The following is a 13,855-nucleotide window of genomic DNA, read 5'->3' on the forward strand; positions in this document are numbered from 1 at the left end:
ATGAGCCAGGATCAACAGGGTTTAATTATTATTAATGGGAGGAGAGGAAGAATTCATGATCAGGAGTGAATACTGGGGGGAGGAGGGGGAGAGGGAGAGGGAGAGGGAGAGGGAGAGGGAGAGGGAGAGGGAGAGGGAGAGGGAGAGGGAGAGGGAGAGAGTGTGTGTGTGTGTGTGTGTGTGTGTGGGAGGGGTCCTGGGGCTTGAACTCAGGGCCTGGGTACTGTCCCTGAGTTTTTTTGATCAAGGCTAATGTTCAACCACTTGAGTCAGCTCCATGTTTGGCTATTTTGGCAGTTACTTGGAGATTAGAGTCTCATGGACTTTCCTGCCTAGGCTGGCTTTGAACCATAATCCTCAGATCTCAGCCTCCTGAATAGCTAGGATTACAGGTTGAGCCACTGGTGCCTGAGTATGGATTTTTGACTTGGAAGACAATATCAGTGGGTACACAGGAAGCGATCAGTGAGAAAGTCTTGGTTTAGTTAAAAGTGTGTACCAGAAACCTATTTCACCAGGGCATCTGCCACCAAGCTTGCTCATTGCTGGAAAACGACCAACTTACAAGTTCCTCTCAAGTGACAGCCAGCTGCGTATTTGAAGTGAGAACTGACAAGTCAAAAGCTTTGGGCCACTTAGGTGAATAAACCATGGCTATTTTCAGTACACATCTGAGCAGTTTCACGGAGTCCCATGAGTTAGCAGTCGTAGATCTAGACTGCTTTACTTCTGCCTTTAAATATAGCTGGAGGGCTGGGATGTAGCTCAGTGGCAAAGCGCTTGCCTAGCAAGTGCAACGTCCTGGGTTCGATCCCCAGTACCAAAAAAGAAAAGACAAAAAAAAATAAAATATAGCTAGTTTGTACTATCTGTGTATTCTACATCCTCAGATTCAACCAATTGTAGATGAAAAATATCAGGAAAAAAAAAGGAGAGGAGCTTTAATTTCCATATTCCCTACACAACACAGTACAACAACTACTTACAAAGCTTTAACATTGTAAGCAATACGGAGATGACAAAGCACACAAGCTTTGTGTGCAGGCATTAAGTAGAATATTCCGCCATTGTATATAATGATGTAAATAGTCACAGAGAGCCGTAATTTCAGGGGAGGGGGGAGCCGGAACCAGTTTCCACATAAAGAGAGATGTCCGTAGTGCCCTCCCCCTTCTGTAATTTAACTTCCTGTTGCCTTCTCTGAGGAACTGTGTTCTTATTCATCAAATCCATTCTTCCTAAAAAACAAGCCCTTTCTCAACCCTTGGCTTTTGTAACAAGTTACAGAATCACCGTATCCTCCCTGGTTCATAGCCCTACTCCCCTGGCATGCTGGGAAAACCTGACTATATTAAACACTAAAGCATATTCAAAGCCAGGCATCAGTGGCCTGTAATCCTAGCTACTTAGGAGGCTGAGATCTGAGGATCTCGGTTCAAAGCCAGCCTGGGCAGGAAAGTCCATGAGACTCATATCTCCAATAAACCACTAGAAAACCGGAAGTGGCGTGATGGCTCAAGTGGTAGAGTGCTAGCCCTGAGCTGAAGAGCTGAGGGACAGTGCCTAGGCCCAGAGTTCAAGCCCCACAACCAACAAAAGCAAACAAATGAACAAAAAAAAAAAATCCATATTCAAATAGAGCCTTGGGACATGATCAGAACAGACAGCTGAAAAATCAAGAAAGGGCGGAATAATGCTCTAAGGCAGGAGAGGAAATATCTGGTGTCTATGCCTCAACTCTTCTACTTCTTATGATAGTTATTACCAATCGATAATGTCATTTTCTTCTCTCAAGTCTAAAGTAAATCTCAAAAATATTTTTAAATTGTCCAAATGTTCATTTGGAAAACCTTATAAAACTTCTTCCCACCCTAGCCACAAGAAAATAAAGTACTGAGGAAACCCTATTAAAACCTACTGTTGCTGGGCACTGGTGGCTCACATCTATAATTAGCCACTCATGATGCTGTGATCTGAAGATTGCGGTTCAAAGCCCCCCACCCCTTGGCAGGAAAATCTATACGACTCTTACCTCAAATTAAGCACCAAAAAAACTGGGAGAGGAGCTACAGCTAAAGTGGTATAGCACTAGCTTTGAGCAAGAAAAGCACAGGGACAGCACTCAGGCCCCGAGTTCATGCTCTGGAGAAAGAAAGAAAGAAAGAAAAAGAGAGAGAGAGAGAATGAGAGAGAGAGGGGAAGGAAGGAAGGAAGGAAGGAGAGAGAAAGAGAAAAAGAGAGAAAAAGAAAAAGAGAGAAAGAAAGAGAAATAAAACAAAGAAAGAAAGAGAGAGAAGAGAAAGAGAAAGAAGGGAGGGAGGGAAGAAAGGGAGGGAAGGAGGAGGGAGGAGGGAAGAAGGAATGAAGGAAAGAAGGAAGGAAGGAAGGAAGGAAGGAAGGAAGGAAGGAAGGAAGGAAGGAAGGAAGAGAAGCGAGTCATAAATAATCCTATGGTTGGGTTGTAGCATGCAGTTCAGTGGAAGACCACTTGGCTGCTGTGCATAAGGCTCTAGATCTGACCCCTACCAGCACAGGAAAATAATAACAACAACAAAACCTGTTATGAGATAGCTGTTCAAACACAATACCTCAGTCATCAAAATGAAAAAGTGCTGTCAAAATGACAAGACTGCATTTGTACAATCTCTAAACTCCATCCACACAAAGCGACAGACGCCTCACAGGAGGAGGGAAGGGCATGACACTAGCATCTGTGAGGCAGGAGGAAAGTCGTTCCTTTTCTCCACTCAGTGACTACTCGCTCAGTGACGTGCAAGGACAGGGATAAACACATACTTGTTGAAGTTGACGAGGTAAAGGAAAGTGGTCCGTGGGGCCGGCCCGTTCCAGTGGATGGTGTAGCCTTTCTCCAGCATGATGACGGGCTGGTACTGGGGGAGGATGGCCTTCTGATTGATGCCCCGGAGCACCATTGGGTGGGATGGATACTCATCTCGCGTGATGGTCACACTGAGATTGGGGCTGCTCCCCGTCTGTATATAGATCTTAAAACAAGGAAATTAACAATGAAAAAGAGTAAGAGTTCCAACAGCTGAACGACAGACACTATTCCACAGAAAGTCAAAGGTCCCTCCTCTGACAAAGAGATTCTCTGATCTGTGCCCAATTAAAGAACAACAGCCAACCATATCCTAAGCCACACTTCCACACAACACAGTGTGCTTCAACTAGACATGGCTGAAAACAAAAAAAACAGACCCTGGTTCTGCTAGCCAAGACCTTGCTCAGCAGTTCCACCACCACAGGCCAGCTTATTCATCAGAATATGAAACTTCTGTGGTTCACACAGCTCCTCAAAGAAATCCCTCAATCTGAAGAACACATATACAAAAAAAAAAGGAAATGAATATGAAAACTGATATCCCTCCCTTAAAATCGAAGAGACTTTCCTCTACACCAACAGAGGAAATTTTATATATCTTGAGCTACAGCTTTCCATTTTCCATGACCTACTCTAACCCAAGAAGTCATTTTTCACTCACTCATTTAAAAAAAAAAAGTTATATAGCAGTCTGCAGCAACTGGAAAAACATGTTAAGCTGAGACAAATTTGAAAGTCCTGAACTTATTCCAGTGGCATTTGAGCCTCTTTCCATGCCAAAACAAAACCTTCCTCAGATGCATGCGATCGTAAGACAAACTTCAACTCATGTCCTGAGACCAATCAGTACCCAGGAACTAAATTCTCCCGGAGAATTAAAACATTCACCGAGTGTTGACATTTAATCTAGACTACTTCAGAACTTCTCTCTCATGTCTCTACCCTTCTCTATGTCTTCTTCCTCTTTTTGTGTTTGACAATGCTCCTGACACCATTTACAGATTGAAAATAAAGAAAGGAATCACACTTTCACACTCTATTTAAACACACACTTACTATAGGCTTTGCTAGAACAATATTTTCTGTGAGAGAAGAGACACGCGGGCATCTTGGGCTCCTGTCCCCGACGAAGGAGGATCTGAGCTGTGCTTGGCTGAGTAAGGAAAGGCCAGCCGAGAGGACACACCACAGCACTGGCCTTTTCGTGAGGAGGCCACACAACACAGAAGGGCCTCCAACTCCTGCCTCAGCCTCCTGAGTGCTAGCGGGGACAGTGGGCACAAAGCACCATCCGTCTTTACCTGTCTGTTGCTAAATCTGACCTTTCATTGTCTAGAATACTGGCCCAAAAACTCTGTACCGTCAACGTTCTGAGCAACCAGTAGTCTGCTTTACCATCAATCCCACTCTCCCTACTTTGTGATTCCTCAACTAGGAGCAGCTACTTCACCAGGTACCTGACCTTCAAGCTCAATGCTTTCTATAAATTCATTCAATGACCACTGCAGCTCAGACGGAAGGAACTCTCACGGATCCCACTTACACCTGGGATTGCTCAATTCACACCCTAGGGAATAAGAACACTAGATCCAAACCCAGCCACTCTGGGCTCCGAAGTCCTTGATCCTAACTATTCAGACCAACTTACAAATGAGCCTCCTGGACTAGGTATTCAGTTGAACTACACACTAGTGTAGTAACTTCAGAGACTGTTTCCAAGTCTCTGCCATCTCCTTCTGATCTTCACAGAGACATTATATCCTAAGACAATGATGAGAAATCCCATGGGTTCCTTCCTAGTCTCCTCATTTCTAATTCCAAGCTCCAATTCTGGGCTGTCTCTGAAATCAAACTCCCTCATTAAGGAACCATAATGACCTGAAAGAGAAGGATAAAACTCCCTCCCAGTGCAGAGAGCTGGACTGTGGCAAGGAGACTGGAGTGAGATCACCTCATTCCTCCGTGATTCATTTTCTCACCTATTACATTGTTTGGGGAAGCCGTCAACTAAGTACTTTTTTCCCCTTTCCTTGGCCTTCCTTTCTTTCCTTCCTCCCTTTTCCTACTACTCCCCTCCCTCCCTCCCTGCCTCCTTCCCTCTCTCTCTTCCCTGTTTTGTTCTTTCCTCTGAGCACCTTAAGAAGCTACAGAAGCCTCACCAAATCAAGGCTGCCGGAGTCAGAGGGGCTCAGTATGAGGCCGCATGCTGGACCTACCTGGGCGTAGTTCCCACTGCAGACCACCGCATTCCACTTGGTGACGTTGACGCAGCTCGGATGGCGGATCAGGTAGTTGTCCATCCTTCCCACATAGGAGTCCTTGTATCCTGTGACGGAGCCATCGATGTCATGGAATATGGAGTTCTTATCGCCATCCAGCTCGCAGTCTTCAAACCATGGGCCAGGCTTGCCAAAGAAGACATTCAGAGAAACCTAACGGTGGTGAAAAACAAGCAAACAAACAAACAAAAAACAGAAAATGAGGGCTCCTGCTAACACCCCAGCCCTACAACAAGATAACAGCTTTTCAGTTAAAGCGGTTTGGTTTGGTGTCATGCTTCACTGTGGCCAACTATGATATCTAGTTGCTCCCTACATAATTAATGACGAGCTTGGAAAACAAAACTTTTGAAAACCCAGTGAAGCTCAACTGGAAATGTTCAGTCCCTTTATTTATTTATTTACTGCTTTGCTCTGATTAATCTGTGATAATTGAAGACTGAGGTTTGAAACCAGCCTAGGCAGATAAATGTAGACACTTATTTTCAGTAAACCATTTCAGAATTGCATCCATCTTCCTTCTTTCTTCTTAGCTATCACGAATTATTACAGAAATGGAGGTGTGGCTCAAGTGGTTGAGTACCAGCCTTGAGCTAAGTAGCCAAGTGAGAGTATCCCAAAATTGGTGTGTGTGCGCACACACACACACACACACACACACACACACACACACACACACACACACACACACACACACACACACACACACACACACCTCTTCTATCTTCATTCCCAATTGTTTTATCCTTTAATTCCTCAGAACTCAGGCAAATAAAATACCAAGAAGGAACCAAATTTCTAAGTGGAGATGAGACACCTCATCAATTTATTTTACTGAACTTCCCAATCCTATGTCCTCTTGGTCCTGTGACACTGACAGTCCCCCTGTTCTTACGTCATTTTCATGTTCAAGGCATTGATTGATTGCATGTAAAAAATAACCCAAATCACAGAGTTAGCACTCCCCTGGAGCACACAGGGTAGAATGCACTCGTTTAGGAGCTCCTTTAATACATATTTTTCTTTCCCATCATGGAGATTCTCTGCGAACCTGATTCAGGAAGCTCAAGCTTGTAATCTTAACTACTAAGAAGACTGAGAGCTAAGGACTGCAGTTTGAAGCCAACCGAGGCAGGAAAGTCTGTGAGATACTTATCTCCAATTAAGCACCAAATAAACCAGAAGTGGAGCTGTGGTTCAATTGGTAGGATGCTAGCCTTGAGCCAAAAAGAGCTCAGGGACAGTGCCTAGGCCAAGCCCCAGTACTCTGTCAGCCTCCCTTCCCCCCAAAGAGAGATTCCATGCAAATCTTAGTTTGTCTTTAGAAATACAATGCATGGGCCTCCTTCTTTCCCTACCTCCCACCATCTCTGTGTAAGAGCCATGAGGTCACACTTACATGTGGGCCAAATTTCACAAGAGAAACGTTATTCTTGGGGGTCGTCTGCCAGGAGTTCTTCATGAGGAAGCCAATTGCACTGCTGTACCTATCTACCGTTGGCACGTATTTTTTGAAAGTACTTCTGGTGAGATGAATGGGCCCATCATAAATCTGAAAGCCTCTAATAGGGAATGTCCTGTTAAAATACACGGTTTTGTTTAACGCACACAGACCAGTCTCCTTAATAGCATTTGTTTTATAACTACTGTCAGATGACCTTTAAACAATAAGCAAAATACCAAAATATAGTGATCACCAAAGCAAGATCCTTGATGGGATGAAATATATAGTGTGAAAGATGAAAAAGGGTAAATTCAGATCATGAATGCTATAGAGATAACACAGCACATAACACAGTAGAGTTTGGCTTCCTAACTCAACTCAGTTAGATGCTTTATTTGGAGTTAGAAGTATCGAGTAGAGGTGGAGCCTAGTATACATTACCAAAAAAAAAAAAAAGTTCTATCTGATCATTCGTTCTGTAGCTCCAAAATCTCAAGCCAAGAAAACAAAAGACAAATCTGTGCTTCTGTGCTTACACAGAAAGAACCTTTTGTTTTTCTAAGAAGAGACAGTAAAAAAAAAAAAAAAAGGTGAAATGATAAATCTTAAAAGTCTAAAAGCCTAAGTCCTCATGGCATCTCTAATTAGCCAGCAAAAATCTGGAAGTGGAAGTGTGATTCAAGTGGTAGGGCTCTAGCCTTGAGTGAAAAATGTAAGCAAGAGCTTGAGCCTCTTGAGTTCAAGTCCCAGAACTGCCAGAGAGAGTGGGGGGTGGGGGGAAATGCCAGAATTTCACTGCATCCATTTTCCTTCTTCTTAACTATCATAAATTAATTAGAATTAATGTGAAAATCCTACCATAGTCTGAATTTCTTGGGATTCTTCTTTGCCTATTAAAATGTTTAATGGTTTTCAGAGGATTTGTACAGTAACTATTTTGTTTACAACTTGGCAATGTTTTACAGTAAAAGCTTATCAACTAACAAGAAACCAAACTGCCTGGCAGAAAAAAAAAACCTATGTACCATATAAATCAAAATCTTTTTACTTACTCTCATGGAAAAGATGGTAAAGAGTTAGTATAACAAAGACTGGACCCATTAATCAATGAGAAAGTTTTGTCTCAGAAAACTGTCCTTAGCAAGGGAACAATGAGAACTTTGAAATAAAACTGGAGGTAAATGCAAAATAAAAGGAAGAGAACTGAATTGGCCAGTATCAAACCATACCTATATAACTTTACTTTTTTGCTTAGTTTTCTCTTCTTTAAATCTACCTACAGAAATAGGAGACTACAGCACAACTCTAAAAACATAGCATAAGCCATACTCAAGCCTATAATCCTAACTACTTGCAAGATGGAGATCTAGCAATCACAGCTCAAGGGCAGGCTGGATATTAATTAAAGTTCATGAGCTTCCATCTCAATGTCTTACCCATGTACAGTGGCACATGCCTGTCATCCCAGCTACAGAGGAAGCGCAAATAAGATCCCAATCTAGTCTGGCCTGGTCATAAAGTGACACCTTACCTTAAAAATAACCAACACAAAAAAATCAAGGCTGTGTGACTCAAGTGGAAGAGTCCATGCCTAGTAATTACGAGGCTCTGAGTCTAATCCTGAGATCCACAGAAACAAGCTAACAAAAACCAACTCAGCATTGAAGCCAAACTAAGCCAAACTACTTTTAATACATCACTCATTTGTAAACCAGGAAGATGACTGTGCACACCTTTACGGTGCTTTGTGAAGATTAGATAAATATAAGATATATGGAAGAGGGTCTGTTATCATAAGTATTAACTACTATAAACTTCTGAATTAGGGCTGAGGGTATAGTTCAGTGGTAAAGGACTTGTCTGCTATGCATGAGGCTCTGAGTTCAATCCTCAGCACCACCAACAAAGACAAGACATTCATGAAATTCTTTTTCTAGCAGCTTCTACAGCCCAACAGGGGTTTCTCTATCGAGAGTAGATATTGCTCACTATTCCACAATGACAAGTACAAGGGTAGAAAAATCAATCATAAGTAATCTTCAATTTGAAAGCAGTACCTTTCCCGTTCCCCCATTTAGTCTCAGCCCGAGGATCCTAGGTGGCATTCTCTCACTAAGCTGATTCTTGACGAACTGGGCAATGGGCTCAGAAGTGGTCTTTAGCATATGATCTTTCTCTACCTGGTTTCCTCATAAGTAACATGAGAACAAACTCAAACTGGGTCTCTGAACTGAGGTATGGGTTGATTAGTTAACATTCCCTAAAAGCTTTGAAGAAGCTTTCCAGTGCTAAGGACTGTTTTCATGCTTCTGATGATGATGACAGAAACATGCTGACAGCCTTCCCTTCCTCCACCACAACCGCAAACACTATTAACTGCACAGTCCTAGTAGGTTTTGAGCCAGCTTTGGCATCAACCAACTCTCATTTTCTAGGACTCTTTTTCAGTAGGTAATTTTCTTTTTTCAGTGCCTATTTCTGAAAACCAACAACCTAGACTGAGGGAAAACAGACCTAATGTCATAGTTTATGGTTTGGTAACTCTCTCTAGACCTCAAGAAAGCAGAAAACCACCAGCTTATGTAAGCTCTTATGTAAGTAATCAGAGACAAGGATGGCTTCTTGGTTGATGATGGGATCTATGGAATGGATAATTATGAATGCTCCAAAGTTCCAAGAGGATAGTACACACACACACAACAATGATACGAATGAGAAGATAAGAAGAGAGTCTCGATAGGAGGAGGCAATCTATTCAGGATGATTATGGAACCTTCCCTAAGAATTAATTTTCCCTTTTATTAACTTTCACTCACATAGTGCCAAAGTAATGCTCACCTGTTTCTAGGTAATGTCCGAGGCTTCTGGTCAAGTCCTCCAGTGCCCATATATTTGTTCTGACCACCCTGAGATCCCAAATTCCTGCTTTCTCCAACAAAAAGCGATTCAGAAACCTCCTGGCTAGAGCCTTCATCACTAGGGAAGCTTCCATCACTGTTAAGAGGAGGACATTCATTAGACAGACTTCCTCACGAAACCTTAAACTTAACCTCCAAAAGGAAGACAAGCTATAACGTAAAAACACCTAAGAAGCCGGGCACTGGTGGCTCACATCTGTAATCCTAGCATCTCAGGAAGTTGAGATCTGAGGATCATGGTTTGAAATCAGCCCACACAGAAAAGTCTGTACGACTTTTATCTCCAAAAAAAAGGGGGGGGGCTGGGAAGGTGGCTCAGTGGTAGAGTGCTTACCTTGCATGTATGAGGCCCTGGGTTCGATTCCTCAACACCACATAAGCAAAATGAAAAAAGCTGGAAGTGGTGCTGTGACTCAAGTGGGCAAGAGTTAGCCTTGAACAAAAAGAGGCTCAAGGAACACCTGGCTCTGAGTTCAAGCCTCAGGATTGGCAAATAAATAAATAAATAAACATCTAAGGATTATTTAAAATCCAGTACCATTTTCTAATACACATTCTCAAGTCCTGGAAAATTTAAGCTGTGAAAATATCTTCTATAAATGAACGTATAGCTTGAAAATTACATAGAAACAAATGAAATTTAAGTTAGGAGCAACAACTGTTTAGTCTCAAGCAATAATATGGTAAATGATAATGAACTCGCCCAGTATACAACAACTAACTGACAGATACAGCCAACTGAAAGATTTTTTTTTAATGCAGAGAAAATACAACGTGATAAGTTTAGTTCTTAAAGATGACTGTGAAATTAAAACAGCTTCTAAGAAGAAAAACTGTTGGTTTTTAATCTTTATCCTATGATTCTCTTTTTCTTTTAACCCCATGCTTTTTATTTTGGTGCTGGGATTGGGATCTGAGCTCAGGTCTTGTGTCCTTTTTTTTCTGAGGGATTGTTTGTTTGTTTTTTGTTTTGCCAGTCCTGGAGCTTGAACTCAGGGCCTGGGCACTGTCCCTGAGCCTCTGTGTTCTAGGCTAACACTCTACCACTTGAGCCACAGCATCACTTCTGGCTTCTTCTGTTTATGTGGTACTGAGGAATGGAACCCAGGGCTTCATGCATGCTAGGCAAGCGCTCTACCACTGAGCCACATTCCCAGCCCCATGTCTTGTGTTCTTGCCTAGTTTTTCACTCAAGGCTGACACTCTACCACTCGGCTCATACCTCCAGCTATTTGCTGGCTAATTAAAAATAAAAAGATTTGTCTGCAAGGGCTGTCTTTAAACAGTGATCCTGAGATCTCAGCATCCTAAGTAGCTATGATTAAAGGTGTAAGCCAGTGACACCCTGATAAGTCCTTACTTTTTAAAAACGTTACATATCAAGTGTCTTCTAGGCAAAATTTATGGTTGGTCCACTCTTCTATGGATTTCCAGTTACATTAACCAGAACTGGCACTGTAGCTCAAGTGGTAGAGCGCTAGCCTTGAGCTGAAGAGCTGAGGGACAGAGCCCGGGCCCAGAGTTCAGGCCCCACAAGTGACAAAAAAAAAAAAAGAATTGCCAGTTATATTAACCCACTACTTTGGTATGAATTCAATTCATCAATCAACATGTATTTTGGGCCCTCTAGTGGTATCAAGAAGATGATGCTAAAAAAGTTTTAAGGCTAATAAATCATAAAAACATCCCTGTGGGTTATTCTCCTCCACCCTAAAAATCAAAGCCAATTTTGTACCTTTAAAAGAAGTATTTTTAAGCAATTACAAACCTGGCAAATGTCAATCCTATTCCATTGTCTGCAAACCTGTAAGATAAAAGAGAATGTGAGATCACCGGAATTCACTGCATCACACAAAAGGTAATTCTCTCTTTACAGAATGATAAAATCCAGGAAGTCCCACAGTATACTCTCTCGAAGCTCCCAACAGTTCAGCTTTATGCATGGTAAAGCACACACTGCACAGGCTCAAATCCTGATTCTGCCAGTTATTAGCTATGCAACCTTGGGCAAGTTACTCCAACTCTTTCTCCCCCAGTTTTCTCATCTGTAAGTTGAAATAACTATCCAGATAATTTCCAAATAATTTCAATGCCTAATAACCAGAAGGCAGTATATAAATGTTGCTAAAATTATTGTTTTTTAATAATCGTTTAAATAGACAAGTAGATCATGGTAGTCACTTCAAAACTTTTCCATATGATAGCTAAACCACTTAAACAAATATCACTATCAATTTCTAGATAATCAAAGCCAGACACAATAGCAAAATACCAAGAAGCTAATGGTTAGTGGAAGAAAAACATCAAAACCTTTTTTCCAGGCTGTTGAACACCAAATCCTAGTTCAACATGTATCAGGCCTCTCTTAAAAGCATACAAGTAAGGGGAATAAAAACAGAAGTAAGGCACTTCCTGCCTGCAGTCAGGGTAAGACCTAAGTCAACACTCACTAAGGTAGAATTGCACAGCTTTTGTTTTGAATGGCAAGGTAAGAAGATTAGAAAAACTTGAAGGAGTTTCCAAAAGGAAAGAAGAAAAAAAGAAAAAAAGGTAGTTCCAAAGATTTTTACTGAGCTCTGTGACAGACAGCATGTGTGTTCTATAAAGTTAAATTCCTAGTTTCTGTACAATCTCATTAAAAAGCAGTCTAGGGAACTTGTCCCTAGACAAGTTCCATTCCAATGAAAGCAACAGAATGAGACGATTCTGAACATTTGTGGTCTGTTAATTCTAGCATACTTCCTCAGAGCTCATCCTGTCTATTAGGAATAATAATAAATCAATTCCAGGAACCACCCCTGTACTCTCATTCCTCTGCGTTTCAAAAAAAAAAATAATTCCTTAAAAATAAACACACCAGAGTCATGAGGTAATAATTCTGTGGAGAATACGCACGCTGAATTCTGAACGATTATGTCTCCTCCTCTGATCCAGGCCCCCTTGTCGTTATTTTTAAATGCAATGAGCCTGTCAATTATAGCAGCAACACGCGGCTTTTCAGGATCTGCATCTTGATGAGGTCGAAATCTAAGAAGTGGGGAAGGTTTAAAAAAACAAAACAACATTTTAAAAGCGAGATTAAAAAAAAAAAAAAAAAAGGAAGCAAAATTGGCTACTTAAAAGCAGAAACACACAATACAAAATTTAAATTTGGCCAAAACAAACAAATAAAAAAAATCTTAAAGGACAACATAATCATTCATATTTCAAATATTCCAAGAAAATATTGACATTTATTTATATGTAAGTTTTCCAAGAAATGCTTTCATATCTTCCCTTTTTTTGTTCTTTTTTGTTTTTTGTTGGTCATGGGGCTTGAATTCTGGGCCTGGGCACTGTCACTCAGCTCTTCAGCTCAAGGTTAGCACTCTACCACTTGAGCCACAGCGCCACTTCCAGTTTTCTGGTGGTTAATGGAGATAAGAGTGTCACGGACTTTCCCGACCAGGCTGGCTTTGAACTGAGATCCTCAGATCTTAGTCTCCTGAGTAGCTAGGATTACAGAAATGAGCCATCAGCACCCAGCTTCTTCTTACAGTTTTAAACAATCCACTTGTCAGATGGCTACTACAGAACATTATAAAGACAAAATTCATTTTGTTTTTTAAAAATACACATTAGGAAATCTAGCATCATCTTAAGTTACATGATACTAACAGGAAGGAACTTATTATAAAAATTAGTGATATATTTCAACATAAAAATATGTGGATTGTGGTATTGAGTTGCAAAATATTTTAGATAAGGAGAAAACTGAGTTCAACAGCTTCAAAATGCTTACCCTGAAATGGACTTCATTTAATGGACATTCAATATGAAGTCTGGAATTTTGCCTTTCTCTTTGTTGTAAAACATTTATAAAGATCTTCATGGAAATTAAAAAAATAATTTTGATGTCCAAAATTCTCCAACAAAGCCAGGCGCTGGTGGCTCATGCCTAGAATCCTAGCTGCTTAGGAGGCTGAGAGTTGAGGATTATGGTTCAAAGCCAGCCCTATGAAGGAAAGTCTGTGAGACTCCTATCTACAATTAACTACCTAAAAACTAGAAGTGGAGATATGGCACAAAGTTGAAGAGTATCCCATGACCAAAGGAAAGAACATAAAAAAAAAAAAGGAAAAACCCAAAACTCCACTATAACAATCCTAGAAGCCTAGAAGACTATTATCTTACAAAGATGGAGGTATTTTTTTTTTTTTAGTTTTTCAAAAATTAATTCAGCAAGTTGAAATTTTCAATCAAATAATCAGGAAATGTACTTTGTATAATGCTACCACAATTTCTCTTGGCACATAGTACACAATAAATGTACACAATAAATGTACACAACAGGAGAAGAGGCTTTATTGAGGGGATACCAAGTACAAAGCCT

The 13,855-nt window shown here is 41.0% G+C and overlaps 1 protein-coding gene across 1 annotated transcript in view; it reads right to left on the reverse strand.

The window, feature by feature from the left end:
• Cemip2 (cell migration inducing hyaluronidase 2) overlaps positions 1-13,855 on the reverse strand; it is a 73,727-nt gene that overhangs the window by 15,966 nt on the left and 43,906 nt on the right. The window contains exons 13-18 of the mRNA XM_042699376.1: positions 12,379-12,510; positions 11,252-11,287; positions 9,404-9,559; positions 6,521-6,698; positions 5,059-5,274; positions 2,797-3,005 (exon numbers count right to left, since the gene is read on the reverse strand). Of these exons, the coding sequence (XP_042555310.1) occupies positions 2,797-3,005; positions 5,059-5,274; positions 6,521-6,698; positions 9,404-9,559; positions 11,252-11,287; positions 12,379-12,510 (927 nt within the window). The remainder of the gene's footprint in view (positions 1-2,796; positions 3,006-5,058; positions 5,275-6,520; positions 6,699-9,403; positions 9,560-11,251; positions 11,288-12,378; positions 12,511-13,855) is intronic.

This window comes from Dipodomys spectabilis, unplaced genomic scaffold (genome assembly GCF_019054845.1).
Source record: "Dipodomys spectabilis isolate Male_0828 unplaced genomic scaffold, ASM1905484v1 ptg000241l, whole genome shotgun sequence".
In the NCBI taxonomy this organism is placed as follows: Eukaryota; Metazoa; Chordata; class Mammalia; order Rodentia; family Heteromyidae; genus Dipodomys; species Dipodomys spectabilis.